The following is a 15,601-nucleotide window of genomic DNA, read 5'->3' as shown; positions in this document are numbered from 1 at the left end:
TGATGAGGGAAGGGCGGTAGATATCATGTACATGGACTTCAGTGAGGCATTTGATAAGGTACCCCATGCTGGGCTGATGGAGAAGGTGTAGTTGCATGGGGTCCAGGGTGTTCTAGCTAGATAGATAGAGAACTGGCTGGGCAACAGGAGACAGAGAGTAGTGGTGGAAGGGAGTTTCTCAAAATGGAGGGCTGTGACCAGTGGCGTTCCACAGGGATCCGTGCTGGGGTCACTGTTGTTTGTGATATACATAAATGATCTGGAGGAAGGTGTAGTTGGTCTGATTAGCAAGTTTGCAGATGTCACTAAGATTGGTGGAGTAGCAGATAGTGAAGAGGATTGTCACAGAATATAGCAGAATATAGATAGATTGGAGAGTTAGGCAGAGAAGTGGCAGATGGGGTTCAATCCGGGCAAATTCAAGGAGATGCATTTTGGAAGATCCAATTCAAGAACAAATTATATGGAAAATGGAAAAGGCCCGGTGAAAATTGACGTGCAGAGAGATCTAGGTGTTCAGGCCCATTGTACCCTGAAGGTGACAACGCAGATCAGTAGAGTGGTCAAGAAGGCATATGGCATGCTTTCCTTCATCAGGCGGGGTATCAAGTACAAGAGTTGGCAGGTCATGTTACAGTTGTATAAGACTTTCGATCGGCCACATTTGGAATACTGCGTACAGTTCTGGTCACCACATTACCAAAAGGATGTGGATGCTTTGGACAGTGTGCAGAGGAGGTTTACCAGGATGTTGCCTGGTAGAGAGGGCATGAGCTATGAAGAGAGGTTAAGTAGATTAAGATTATTTTCATTAGAAAGATGGAGGTTGAGGGAGGACCTGATTGAGGTCTACAAAATCATGAGAGGTATAGACAGGGTGGATAGCAAGAAGCTTTTACCCCGAGTGGGGAACTCAATTACTAGGGGTCACAAGTTCAAAGTGAGAGGGGAAGGTCTTTATGCAGAGGGAGGTGGGGGCCTGGAACACGTTGCCAGCGGAGGTAGTAGAGGCGGGCACAATAGCATCATTTAAGATGTATCTAGACAGATACATGAATGGACAGGGAGCAGATGGATACAGACCCTTAGAAAATAGGCAGCAGGTTTACAAAGAGCATCTGGATCAGCGCAGGCTTGGAGGGCCAAAGGGCCTGTTCCTGTGCTGTAGTTTTCTTTGTTCTTATCCTGAGGCGAGTTAGCCAGGTGGATGTGGAACAGATGTTTCCTCTTGTGGGAGAATCTAGAACCAGGGATCATAATTTTAAAATAAGGGGAGGCCCATTTAAAACAGAAATGAGGATTTTTTTTCTCTCTTAGAGGGCTGAGTTTTTGCAGTTCCCTTCCTCAAAAGGCAGTAGATTGTAGAATCTTTAAATATTTTTATGGCAGAGGGAGATAGATTCTTGAAGACTAAAGGGATGAAATGTTATCGAGGATAAGCAGGAATGTAGAATTATGGTTAAAATCAGATCTGCAATGATCTTAGTGAATGGCAGAACAGGCCAAGTGCTGTACTCTTGTTCCTCTTTGTATGTTCCTCATTTGTGCTCCACCTTACCATGTGATTAGAATTTAGTGGATCATCATTATTTGTCCTTGAGGAGGTGATGATAAGCAGCATCATTGAAAACATCTGAATGGCTGGCAAGGTGATTTCATGGAGCAATTAACAGTGAATGATATTGCTTTGTGTCTGGAAGTATTTATAGGCCACACCATAACAGTGTGATTGATGTCCTTTCCTTTCCTGAATCAGATCGGTTTTTAAAACAATAATTTGGTCACTTAATGGTTACCATTCCTGATATTAGCTCTGTATTTCAGATCTGTTTAATTAATTGAATTTAAATTCCCCAACCACTGTAATATGACTTAAACTCATTTTTGGATCATTTGCCAAATCCTCTGGATTTGGTAGCATAGCTCTTATGTGAACATACAGCCATTTTAAAACAGGTGTGATATTAGTTATCGTTTGGTATTGTACAGATAAAGTGTATCAAAGCTGGCTACTTCAAGATGGTACCTACATCAAATTTCAGAAAGTGTTGTCCTTGAGTCAGGGTGATCAGGCTGAACTGGATTAGGTGGCTGAAGAGTCATTTAGGTGCTCAAAGTGGAAGAAAAGACCAGCATATGAAGCTGACAGTTAGTTGTACCAATGCAAAACCTTGCCCAAGAAGCAGGTCAGTTACTTTACTTATTTGTTCAGATTTACTTATAAATGGCCATGCGTAAATTGTTTTCTTAGACCTGTCTGATTTGTGAAAAGCCAGATTAAAGACCCCACATTTACACTTTTGTTTTGGCTGGGTTATTGAATAAGTGTAACAGTGTCTCTGCTTTTTTATTCTTTAAATTCTTTTAAAATGCCTGATGGAATCCATCCTGGGAAGAACATTCATCCCTTTTAAGTCTTATTACTATTTATCCTTTTATTGTTAAATATTATTTGCAATCTCCTCTTTCATTGTTATGTTAGTTTGATCTGGCTTTCTTGTAAATACTGAAGCAAAGTAATTGTAAGATTTCTGCCATTTTGCTATCACTGCCTGTGATATTATCCTTGATTGACTGATTCCCAACCCAACTTGCCTTCTGCTTTATTTATATGCCAGTAGAATGCTTTAATCTTTAGTGCTCTTCTGGATTCTTTGTATTTTCTCTTGTCATGCTGTCCATGAATTTTGTGTCATCCATATTTTTATTACCTCTCTCCTTCACTATTCCAACACATTCCCAGCTGGTCTCCAACATTTTAAGCACAGTACATCCAAAACGCTGCTCCCTGCAGCATAAGACCCATTCCTCTCGCACCGCTACATTCACTGATTCACATTGTCTCCCAGTCAGGCCAAGCAATATCTTAATTTTAAAATTGGCATTATCGATGCTGCAGGCTCTGAGCTCCTCTAATTCTGATCTTGTGAATATACAATCTTAATAGCTTCACAATGAGTGGCCATGCCTTCAGATGCTTCAGCCCCAAACTCATGAATACTTTCATTGAACATCTCAGCTAGCAACCTTGCTTTCCTCCTTGAAGACCCAGTTTGAAACCTAGATTTTTATACAAGTTAATTCAGAGGACAAAAACATCTCCAGACATGGTTCTGTTTCATACTTGATTATGTCATGGGAGGCACCTTGAGAAGCATTATAAATATTGGTAGTTGTTGATATCCACCCCCTTAAACTCAATGTTTCTCTTAAGTATTTATTTAGTCAAGTTACATACATACAAGTGGTGACATGAATTTGTAACATGATTAGGTCATTTGGCCCCTTGAGATTTCCTGCCAGTTAATCCGATCATGGCTGGTCTTTATTGTCGTCTCATTCATCAGGCTAGGCAGAAGTTGGTACTGCAGATGGTGGATACCAGAGTCAAGAACAGAGTGGTGCTGGAAAAGCACAGCAGTTCAGGCAGCATCCGAGGAGCAGGAAAATCGACGTTTCAGGCAAAAGCCCTTCATCAGGAATAGAGGCCTCATCCCTGATGAAGGGCTTTTGCCCGAAACATCAATTTTCCTGCTCCTCGGATAAGACCATAAGACGTAGGAGCGGAAGTAAGGCCATTCGGCCCATCGAGTCCACTCTGCCATTCAATCATGGCTGATGGGCATTTCAACTCCACTTACCTGCATTCTCCCCATAGCCCTTAATTCCTTGTCACATCAAGAATTTATCAATTTCTGCCTTGAAGACATTTAGCGTCCCAGCCTCCACTGCACTCTCTGGCAATGAATTCCACAGGCCCACCACTCTCTGGCTGAAGAAATGTCTCCGCATTTCTGTTCTGAATTTACCCCCTCTAATTCTAAGGCTGTGTCCACTGGTCCTAGTCTCCTCGCCTAACGGAAACAATTTCCTAGCATCCACCCTCTCCAAGCCATGTATTACCTTGTAAATTTCTATTAGATCTCCCCTTAATCTTCTAAACTCCAATGAATACAATCCCAGGATCCTCAGCCGTTCCTCGTATGTTAGACCTACCATTCCAGGGATCATCTGTGTGAATCTCTGCTGGACACGCTCCAGTTCCAGTATGCTGCCTGACCTGTGCTTTTCCAGCACCACTCTAATCTTGACTCATTCATATTGTTACCTACACCAAAACCTTTCATCCCCTGCTTATCAAGAATCCAGCCACCTTCTGTGTGAAAATGTTATCCCTCAATCCTTTTAAAATCTTTCCCCTTTCTCCTTAAACCTATGCCCTCCAGTATTCGACTCACCCACCCTAGGAAAACGACCAGACTGGAGGTTTTGGATTAGAAGGAGAGGCTGGATAAGCAGGGACTATTTTTCCCTGAAGTTTAGGACATTGAGGGATGATCTGATAAAGGTTTATTAAATCATGAAGGGCATAGATAAGGTGGATAACAAAGGCCTTTTCCCTAGGGTAGGGGAGTTCAAAACTAGAGGGTATAATTTTATGGTGAGAGAAGAAAGATTTAAAAGGACCCTGAGGGGAAACGTTTTCCCCCACTGGCATGATTCATATGTGGAATGAATTGTCAAATAAAGGTAAATGCAGGTACAACTATAACATTTAAAAGACATTCAGACAGGTATATAGATAAGAAACATGTAGAACCTAAAACTGTACAGGACAGGCCCCTTGGCCCTTGCTCATGTGCTGACCTATTATCCTATTTTATGATCAGACTAACCTACACACCCTTCATTGTACTATGTGCCTATCCAACAATCACTTAAATGTCCTTAATGTCTCCTTGACTCTACCACCACTGCTGGCAGTGCATTCCATGCACCCACCACTCTCTGCATAAAGAAGCTACCTCCGACAACTTCCCTAAACCTTCCTCCAATCACTTTAAAATTATGCCACCTCATGATAAACATTTCTGCCCTGGGAACAATCTGAGTATTCTATCTATGCCTCTCATCATCTTATACAACTTTATCAAGTCACCTCTCATCCTTCTTTGCTCCAATGAGAAAAGTCTTAGACCCCTCAACCTTTCTTCATAAGACATGCCCTCCAGTCCAGGCAGCTTCCTGGTAAACCTCCTCTGCACCCTCTCTGAAGTTTCCGCATCGTTCTTAAAATGAGACAACCGGAACTGAACACATTTCAAGTGTGGCCTAACCAGGGCTCTATAGAACTGCAGCATAACCTCGTGGCTCTTAAATTCCACCCCCTTGCTAATGAAAGCCAACACACCATTTGCCATCTTGATAACCCGATCAACTTGGGTGGCAACTTTGAGGGATCTATGAACATGGACCCCAAGATCCCTCTGTTCCTCCACACTGCCAAGAATCCTGCCTTTAACCCTGTAATCGGCATTCAAATTCAACCTTCCAAAGTGAATCTCTTCACGCTTTTCCAGGTTGAACTCTATCTACTGCTTATCAGTCCACTTTTGCATTCTATCGAGGTCCCAATGAAACCTACAACAGCCTCTACACTATCCACAACTCCACCAACCTTTGTGTCATCAGCAAGCTTACTAACCCATTGTTCCAATTCCCCATCTAAGTCATTTATAAAAATCACAAAGAGCAGCGGTCCCACAACAGACCTCTGCGGAACACCATTGGTCACCGAGCTCCAGGCTGGATACTTTTCAACGACTACCATCCTCTGTTGTCTTTGGGCCAACCAATTCAGTATCTAGACAGACATTTCCCTGTATCCCATGCCTCCCTGCTTTCTTAATGAGCCTACCATGGGTTACCTCATCAAATGCCTTGCAAAACACTACATCCACTGCTCTATCTTCATCAACTTGTTTTGTCACATCCTCAAAGATATCAATAAGTTTTGAGAGGCATGACCTGCCCCCCTCAAAGCCATGCCATCTCTAATTAAACAATGGTTTTCCAAGTAATCATAAATCCTGTCACTCAATATCCCCTCCAATACTTCTCTCACCACAGATGTGAGACTGACTGATCTGTAATTCCTCGGAGTATCCCTACTCCCTTGAACAAGGGAATAAGATTTGCCATCCTCCAATCATCTGGCACTACTCCAGTGGACAGTGAGGATGCAAAGATCATCACCAAAGGTGCAGCAATTTCTTCCTTTGCTTCCTGTAGGAACCTAAGGTACATCCCATTTGGCCCAGGGGATTTATCTATCCCTGTTTTTCAAAATTTTCAGCACATCTTCCTCCTTAACAGCAACCAGTTCGAGCGTATCAGTCTGTTTCACGCTGTCCTCAGAAACGTCAAAGTCTCTTAGTAGTGAATACTGAAGCAAAGTATTCATTAAGGACCTCTCCTACCTTCTCCAACTCCAAGCACAAGTTCCCTCCACTATCCTTGATCAGCCTGACCCTCACTCTGGCCATCCTCTTGTTCCTCACATAAGTGTAGAATACCTTAGGGGTTTCCTTCATCCTACCTACTAAAGTTTTCTCATGCCACCTTCTAGCTCTCCTAAGTCCATTCTTCAGTTCCTTCCTGAACCTCTAGAGCCCTGTCTGATCCTTGCTTCCTCAACATTCAACTTCCTTCTTCCTCCTGACTCTATGTTCCACATTCCTTGTCCCCCAACGTTCCTTCACTCTACCATCCCTTCCTTGCTTCAGTGAGACAAACCTGTCCAACACTAACAGCAAGTGCTCCCTAAACAACCTCATTTCTGTCATGTGTTTCCCTGAGAACCTGTTCCCAATTTCAGAACCCCAGTTCCTGTCTAATAGCATTGTAATTCTCCCTCTCCCAATTAAATACTTTCCCATACCATCTGCTCCTATCCCTCTCCATGAGTATAGTAAAGGTCAGGGAGTTGTGATCACTCTTACAGAAATACTGTCCCACCAAGGGGTCTGACATCTGACATGATTCATTGCTAAGCACCAAATCCAGTATGGCCTCCCCTCTAGTCAGGCTATCTACATATTGAGGAGAAAGTGAGGTCTGCAGATGCTGGAGATCAGAGCTGAAAATGTGTTGCTGGAAAAGCGCAGCAGGTCAGGCAACATCCAGGGAACAGGAGAATTGACGTTTCGGGCATAAGCCCTTCTTCAGGATGGTAATCCAACAACCATTCCTGCTCCGTGATATCCCAGTCTACATAATGGCCACAACATCATAGTTCCAAGTACTGATCCATGCTCTGAGTTCATCACCGTTATTTCTGATACTTCTTGGATTAAATAGACACATCTTAAGCCCTATCTACATATTGAGTCAGGAATCCATCCTGGACACACCTGATGAAAACTGCTCCAAGGAGAAAGTGAGGATTGCAGATGCTGGAGAGTCAGAATCGAAGAGAGTGGTGCTGGAAAAGCACAGCATGTCAGGCAGCATCTAAGGAGCAGGAGAATCCACGTTTCGGGCATAGGCCCTTCATCAGGAATGAGGGTTGTGGGCTAAGGGGGCTGAGGGACAAGTGGGGAAGGGGTGGGGTTGGGGGGAAGGTAGCTGAGAAAGTGATATGTAGATGATGGTGGGACTCAAGGTGACAGGTCAGAGAGGAGGGTGGAGCGGATCGGTGGGAAGCGAGATGGACAGGTAGGACCGTTGAAGAAAGTGGTGCTGAGTTGGAAGGTTGGGACTAGGATAAGGTGGTGGGAGGGGAATTGGGAAACCTGGTGGAATCCACATTGATCCCATTTGGTTAGAGTCCCAAGGTGGAAGACCATCAACCACATGAGACCTCCCCTTCTGCAGCTGTGATACTATCCCTGATTAGCAATGCCACTTCTCCAACTCTTTTGCCTCCCCCTCTATTTCTTTTGAAACATCTAAACCCTGGAACATCCAACAACCATTCCTGCCCCATGATATCCCAGTCTACAGAATGGCCACAACATCATTGTTCCAAGTACTGATCCATGCTCGGAGTTCATCACCGTTATTTCTGATACTTCTTGGATTAAATAGACACATCTTAACCCATCACGCTGACTGCACCTTTGGCCTATCATGTGCCTATCCCTCCTCATAGACTCTGTGTATGCTGTATCTGGCCGTTCACTACCTATCCATCCTCTGATCTATAGCTCAGTTTCCTATCCCTCACCCCCCCCCCCTTCTCCCCACCTCTTCCCCCCCCCCCCCCCCCCTTCTCCCCACCTCCCCCCCCCCCCCCCCCCCACTAAACTAGTTTAAACTCTCCCAAAGAGCTCTAGCAAACCTCCCGTCAGGATACTGGTGCCCTTCCAGTTCAGGTGCAACCTGTCCTTTTTGTACCAGTCCCACTTTCCCCAGAAGATAGCCCAATGATCCACATATCTGAAGCCCTCCCTGCAGCCACATGTTCATCTGCACTCGCTCTCTATCCTTAGCCTCACTAGCATCAGTAGCAATCCTGATTTTACTACTCTGCTTGCCCTACCTCCTAGCTTCCAACCTTGGGCGGTACGATGGCTCAGAGGTTAGCACTGCTGTCTTAGAGTATCAGAGGTCCCAGGTTCAATTCCAGCCTCGGGCGACTGTCTGTGTGGAGTTTGCATGTTCTCCCCGTCTCTGCGTGGGTTTCCTCTGGGTGCTCCGGTTTCCTCCCACAGACCAAAAATGTGCAGGTTAGGTGAATTGGCTATGCTAAATTGCCCGTAGTGTTAGGTGAAGGGGTAAATGTAGGGGAATGGGTCTGGGTGGGTTGCGCTTCGGCGGGTCGGTGTGGGCTTGTTGGGCCGAAGGGCCTGTTTCCACACTGTAAGTAATCTTATCTAATCTAGTGCATTGCTGTTCTATTTTCCACCCTTTCCCTTCTGAGCCACAGAGCCAGGCTCAGTGCCATTGAGAGGGATGTAGGCCAAACACAAGCAAGTGGGACTAGTTTAGTTTGGGAAACCTGGTCAATCTGGACGAGTTGGACTGAAGAATTAAATAGACTCTGATACAAATCCAACCTATCCTCATGAGACAACCTACCCATTCCTGGTCTTGGTTCAATAAAGCTAGCATCATGTGAGGAAGGATGTTGCTGGCATTGGAGGAGGAATCAGGAGGTTTACAAGAATGATCCCTGGGATGAAGGGCTTCGCACATGAGAAGTGTTCTAGGACTCTTTGTCTGTTGCCAATGGAGCTTAGAAGGAGGAGGGGGGATCTGATTGAAACTCTCAGCATACTGAGAGGCCTGGATAGAGTGGATATGGAGAAGATGTTTCCACGGGTAGGAGAGACTAAGGCTTGTGGGCACAGCCTCAGAGTGAAGGGACGACCCTTTAGAACTGAGATGAGGAGGAGTGTCTTCAGCCAGAAGTGTATCTGTGGCACTCATTGCTGCAGAGGGCTATGGAGGCCAAGTCATTGAGTGTGTTTGAGACAGAGAGAGATTATTGATTAAGCAGATCAAGAGTTGCAGGAAGAAGGCAGGAGAATAGGGTTGAGAAATCTATCAGCCATGATTGAATGGTGAAGCAGACTTGATGGGTCAAGTGGCCAAATTGTCCTCCTGTATCTAATGGTCTTATGGATCAAAATGGAGCATTGCTTAAAAAAACAATTGATTTGTATATACATAGCATTGACAAAAGACTGATAATTTGATTGCACAAATTGAGATAAATGGGTATGATTTTATTATCAAAACAGGGACATGGCTACATGGTGACTAAGTTTGGGAACTTGGTCTACATTCAGAAAGGATAAGCAACTGGGAAAAGGAGATGGGGTAGCACTCTTAATACGTGATGACATCAGTATAGTAATGAGGGAAAATCCTGAATCAAAAAGTCAAAATTTTTAATGAGTTTAGATGGAGCAAAGAAACAGCAAGGGATAGCAAACATCTTGTAGTTCTTTATAAAAAGACCCAAATTGTTCTGGTAATTTTGAACACGATCATTATCCAGAAATTAGAGATGCATGTAATTTGGGTAATTTAGTAATAATGGATGGATAAATAAATAAATAAATATTTATATATATTTTATATATATACCAGGTTTTATTATATATATATATATAAAAATATAAATAAAGAACTGGATTAGCCGAGTCAGCATTAATGCTGCGGAGGATGAATTCTTGGAATGTGTACACGATCGGTTTCTGAGACTGTATGTTTGAGAGCCAACCAGACATTGGATTATTTGGCATTCAATGATGTGCACTGAGAATGCTCATTAACAACTTTGAAGTAAAGGAATCTTGGGGAAGTTGTGACCATAATATGACAGAATTTTACACAAAGTTTGAGTGTAACATAGTGCATTCTGAAATCAGTGTTTTCAATCTGAGCAAAAGGAATGATGGAATTAAAGAGAAGCAAAATAGATTTGATGGTAGAAAGGAAATGGCTTTTTCTAAATAAATACTACAAGATCCACAACACAGCTGTAAAGTCTAAATTTCTCTAAAGTACAAACACTTAAAGGGAAAGCTTACTGAATGGGTGCTAGGTGAGAAGCAAACAAGGTGGATTCTGGGAGAAGTCAGCTCAGTCACCGCAATTCAGCAGGCGATCCCATATCTCTGCTTGGCTGCCCAGGAACCAGGTTTGCAGACTGAGAGAGTAGTGCTTGGGGACAGGGAGCATGAGCACTTACTTTCTGTAGCTTTGTATTTAGATACCTTTCATACTTAACTGGCAGGAGAAAGTCTGTGACACAGAAAGTGGCATCATCACAAGATCTCTCATTTTTGGATTGTGATTGTGAGTGGAACTTGGAGGATTATCGGTTGACCTGAGCTGCAATTGGTTGATGTTTAAGCTGGCTTCGGCCTACACCAAATCAGTGACAAGCCAAACGGAGCTATGACCTCTGTGAGCACCTGCACCCAGGCCAGGGGATCTGCAATAAAGTCAGGATTAGGGTGAGTGATTTTAACAAAGTCAGTCAGTTGGACATGATAGATTGAGTTCTCTGCAATGGTTAATTTGGTCCAATCAAGGAGCCCTGGTTGACATAAAAAGATTGAGTGTCAGAGATACTGACACTCTGGTACCTGATTCTGTGTGAGGTAGTGCAAAGGGTGACTTTGTGACAGGATACCAGTTGTTGCAGCTGCCAGGCAGTGTGTTTAACTTTTATATCCAGCAAAGAAACTGCAGGTTGACTCTTAATAATAATAAACAATTATTTGTGTTTATTTACCACAACTAATATTATAACAAATTACACTATAAACGAACAATTTACATTAGAAATCTAATCAATCTATCTTGTGCTGTAACTTAGCTCTGGATGATCATATGCCACCACACTATATCTTAACATAGAACATAGAAAGGTACAGCACAGACCAGGCCCTTTGGCCCACGATGTTGTGCCGAGGTTTAATCCTAATGTGAGATATAGTAACTTAACCTACACACCCCTCAACTCACTGCTATCCATGTGCATGTCCAGCAGTTGCTTAAATGTCCCTAATGACTCTGCTTCCACCACCACCGCTGGCAACGCATTCCATGCATTCACAACTCTCTGTGTAAAAAACCTTCCTCTGACGTCTCCTTTCTACCTTCCTCCTAATATCTTCAAATTATGACTCCTCGTACCAGTCAATCCTGCCCTGGGGAAAAGTCTCTGGCTATTGACTCTATCTATTCCTCTCATTATTTTGTACACCTCGATCAGGTCTCCTCTCTTCCTCCTTCTCTCCAGAGAGAAATGTCCAAGCTTATTCAACCTTTCTTCATAAGGCAAGCCCTCCAGTCCAAGCAGCATCCTGGTAAACCTTCTTTGCACCCTCTCCAAAGCCTCTGTATCTATTCTATAGTAGGGTGACCAGAACTGGACACAATATTCCAAGTGTGGTCTCACCATGGACTTGTAGAGCTGTAGCAAAACCTCACGGCTCTTTAACTCAATCCCCCTGTTAATGAAAGCCAAAACACCATATGCTTTCTTAACAACCCAATCCACTTGGGTGACAACTCTGAGTGATCTATGTCCTTGCACACCCAGATCCCTCTGTTACTCCACATTACCAAGAATCCTGTCTTTAATCCTATATTCAGCATTCGAGTTCGACCTTCCAAAATGCATCACTTCACATTTATCCAGGTTGAACTCCATCTGCCATTTCTCAGCCCAGCGCTGCATCCTGTCTATGTTGCGCTGCAGCCTGCAGTAGCCCTCGATACCATCGGCGACACCTCCAATCTTTGTGTCATCTGCAAATTTACTAACCCACCACTCAACTTCCTCATCCAAGTCATTTTATAAAAACTACAAAGAGCAGAGGCCCAAGAACAGAGCCCTGCGGGACCCTACTCAACACTGACCTCCAGGAAGAATAATTTCGATCTACAACCAACCTTCTGTCAGCCAACCAATTCTGAATCCAGATAGCCAAATCTCCCTGTATCCCATACTTCCTGACTTTATGAATGAGCCTACCATGGGGAACCTTATCAAATCTGAAAATGTGTTGCTGGAAAAGCGCAGCAGGTCAGGCAGCATCCAAGGAACAGGAGAATCAATGTTTCGGTCATAAGCCCTTCTTCAGGAATAAGGAAAGTGTGTCCAGCAGGCTAAGATAAAAGGTAGGGAGGAGGGACTTGGGGGAGGGGTGTTGGAAATGCGATAGGTGGAAGGAGGTCAAGGTGAGGGTGATAGGCCGGAGTGGGGTGGGGGCGGAGAGGTCAGGAAGAAGATTGCAGGTTAGGAAGGCGGTGCTGAGTTCGAGGGATTTGACTGAGACAAGGTGGGGGGTGGGGAAATCCGAGTTCATCCCTTGTGGTTGGAGGGTTCCTAGGCGGAAGATGAAGTGCTCTTCCTCCAACCGTCTTGTTGCTATGGTGTGGCGATGGAGGAGTCCAAGGACCTGCATGTCCTTGGTGGAGTGGGAGGGGGAGGGGGAGTTGAAGTGTTGAGCCACGGGGTGGTTGGGTTGGTTGGTCCAGGTGTCCCAGAGGTGTTCTCTGAACCGTTCCGCAAGTAGGCGGCCTGTCTCCCCAATATAGAGGAGGCCACATCAGGTGCAGTGGATGCAATAGATGATGTGTGTGGAGGTGCTGGTGAATTTGTGGCAGATATGGAAGTATTCCTTGGGGCCTTGGAGGGAAGTAAGGGGGGAGGTTTGGGCGCAAGTTTTGCATTTCTTGCGGTTGCAGGGGAAGGTGCCGGGAGTGGAGATTGGGTTGGTGGGGGGTGTGGACCTGACGAGGGAGTCACGGAGGGAGTGGTCTTTTCGGAACGCTGATAGGGGAGGGGAGGGAAACATATCCCTGGTGGTGGGGTCCGTTTGGAGGTGGCGGAAATGACGGTGGATGATCCGCTGTACATGGAGGTTGGTGGGGTGGTAGGTGAGGACCAGTGGGGTTCTGTCCTGGTGGCGGTTGGAGGGGCGGGGCTCAAGGGCGGAGGAGCGGGAAGTGGAAGAGATGCAGTGGAGAGCATCGTCGACCACGTCTGGGGGGAAATTGCGGTTCTTGAAGAAGGAGGCCATCTGGGTTATACGGATTTGGAACTGGTCCTCCTGGGAGCAGATGCGGCAGAGACGAAGGAATTGGGAATATGGGATGGCGTTTTTACAGAGGGCAGGGTGGGAGGAAGTGTAGTCTAGGTAGCTGTGGGAGTCGGTCAGTTTATAGTAAATGTCCGTGTTGATTCGGTCACCCGAGGTAGAAATGGAGAGGTCTAGGAATGGGAGGGAGGAGTCTGAGACGGTCCAGGTGAATTTGAGGTCGGGGTGGAAGGTGTTGGTAAAGTGGATGAACTGTTTAACCTCCTCGTGGGAGCACGAGGCAGCGCCGATACAGTCATCAATGTAGCGGAGGAAAAGGTGGGGGGTGGTGCCAGTGTAGCTGCAGAAGATGGTCTTGCTAAAGTCCATATACATCACATCCACTGCTCGACCTTTGTCGACCTGTCTTGTCACCTCCTCGAAGAACTCAATAAGATTTGTGAGGCATGACCTGCCCCTCATAAAGCCATGCTGATTGCCTTTAATCGCACTATGCTTTTCCAAATAGTCATTGATCCATATGGCAATGATCACCAGGTCCTCCTTTCCTGGGGGTCCGAGGAGTGTCTTCTCTTCACAATGGTTGTTCTCTAGTTACTGGTCCTGAGGGTGGTGCTGCAGCAATTCTTATATTTCGTAATTGTTTCAGCCCTTTTCGGAGGGTCTTCAGTGTCCTTCAATAGATTGGTCAGGGCTCGAGCACCCTGATCGAGCGAACCAGGTGTTGACATATCAATGGTAGGGTGGTCCTTGGGCTTTCACTCCTGGAGGTGTTAGGTGCACATAGATCAGGTAGCCCTCTCCAAAGAAGGGTGTGAGGCACCTCTGTGTCTGGTAAACAACTCAATGTTCCCATTGTCCTGGTGATGGCATTCAAGTTGATTCTATTTAACACAAATTTAAATATGTTGTATTGTTTGCAGTTGCTCAGTCAATTATGTACTGTCTCTCTGTAGCTGCAGCCTGTCTGGATTATGCAGTATGTTTATTAGCACAGTCACTTTGGTCAAGGCTTGTCTTAATTTACCAGCATGCCTCATTTATTGTCCATTTTCGTAAATCCATCATTTTGAGCAGCCTGTTCAGCCACAGTCCTCCTTGATCCTGAACACAAAGCATGATGGATCACATAATCACAGACCAATTTCTGTGCGGTGACTACATATACTTAGTTAAAAATCACACAACACCAGGTTTATTTGGAAGCACTAGCTTTCAGAGCACCACCCTTTCATCAGGTAACTAGTGGGGCAGGATCATAAAACACAGAATTTATCGCAAAAGATCACAGCATCATGCAATTAAGATGATATTTTGAAAGACATAACAGCAATCTAGGTTTGTTCAATATATTGTTTTAATTGCATGACACTATGAGCTCCTGCTATAAATTCTTTGTCTTATGATCCTCCTAGTTCCCTGATGAAGGAGCAGTGCTCTGAAAGCTAGTGCTTCCAAATAAACCTGTTGGACTATAACCTGGTGTTGTGTGATTTTTAACTTTGTCCACCCCAGTCCATCATACATATACTTAAACAGTTAAATCCTTACCGACAGCATATTTGAGAGTCACACCTAAGTAAGGTCAAACAAACAGCAAACTATATCTAAATGGAATAACAGAATTCGTACTTAACGGCTAATTAAGCAAATGTAGTAAAGTACAATAAGACATTGGAGAAACAAACAAGTACACAAAGAAAATTCCTAACGAGAAATGGAAAAATCAAACAAATGTTATAAAACCACTAAAGAATTCATAAAAACTCAATCCAACATTATAAAACCCAGAGAATGTTTTATACAACGATAGAATAGAATAGTTTATAGAAACAACATGATAGCCAGTATTTACAGCCAATGGTCTGTTCGGTGTTTCTGGTGTGGTTTCCAGTGCTGCTGCTGATCCCAATGAAGTAGATCTTGATTATGCTCCATGTGATCATGGTTGTCCTGGGAGAGTTCAAGATTGTTTCTGTTGTTATACTTGTCCAATATCTGAATAGTTTCAAACTAATGTAATAGATTAGATTAGATTACATTACAGTGTGGAAACAGGCCCTTCGGCCCAACAAGTCCACACCGACCTGCCGAAGCGCAACCCACCCATGCCCCTACATTTACCCCTTACCTAACACTACGGGTAATTTAGCATGGCCAATTCACCTGACCTGCACATCTTTGGACTGTGGGAAGAAACCGGAGCACCCAGAGGAAACCCACGCAGACACGGGGAGAACGTGCAAACTCCA

General features: G+C 44.5%; 1 protein-coding gene across 1 annotated transcript in view; it reads right to left on the bottom strand.

The window, feature by feature from the left end:
• Positions 1-11,380: 11,380 nt before the first annotated feature.
• Positions 11,381-15,601, bottom strand: part of LOC148148735 (uncharacterized) — a 32,506-nt gene continuing 28,285 nt past the window's right edge. Inside the window, exons 3-4 of the mRNA XM_087991844.1 lie at positions 15,205-15,302; positions 11,381-14,233 (exon numbers count right to left, since the gene is read on the bottom strand). Coding sequence (XP_087847970.1) covers positions 12,858-13,811 — 954 coding nt within the window. The 5' untranslated portion in view covers positions 13,812-14,233; positions 15,205-15,302 and the 3' untranslated portion in view covers positions 11,381-12,857. The remainder of the gene's footprint in view (positions 14,234-15,204; positions 15,303-15,601) is intronic.

The sequence above is a fragment of the Chiloscyllium plagiosum genome, unplaced genomic scaffold (assembly GCF_037043375.1).
Source record: "Chiloscyllium plagiosum isolate Xiang-an unplaced genomic scaffold, Cpla_swu_hap1 HiC_scaffold_11, whole genome shotgun sequence".
NCBI classification, from domain to species: Eukaryota; Metazoa; Chordata; class Chondrichthyes; order Orectolobiformes; family Hemiscylliidae; genus Chiloscyllium; species Chiloscyllium plagiosum.
The sequence above is the reverse complement of the archived record's forward strand: the minus strand, read 5'-3'. Positions and strand labels throughout refer to the sequence as shown.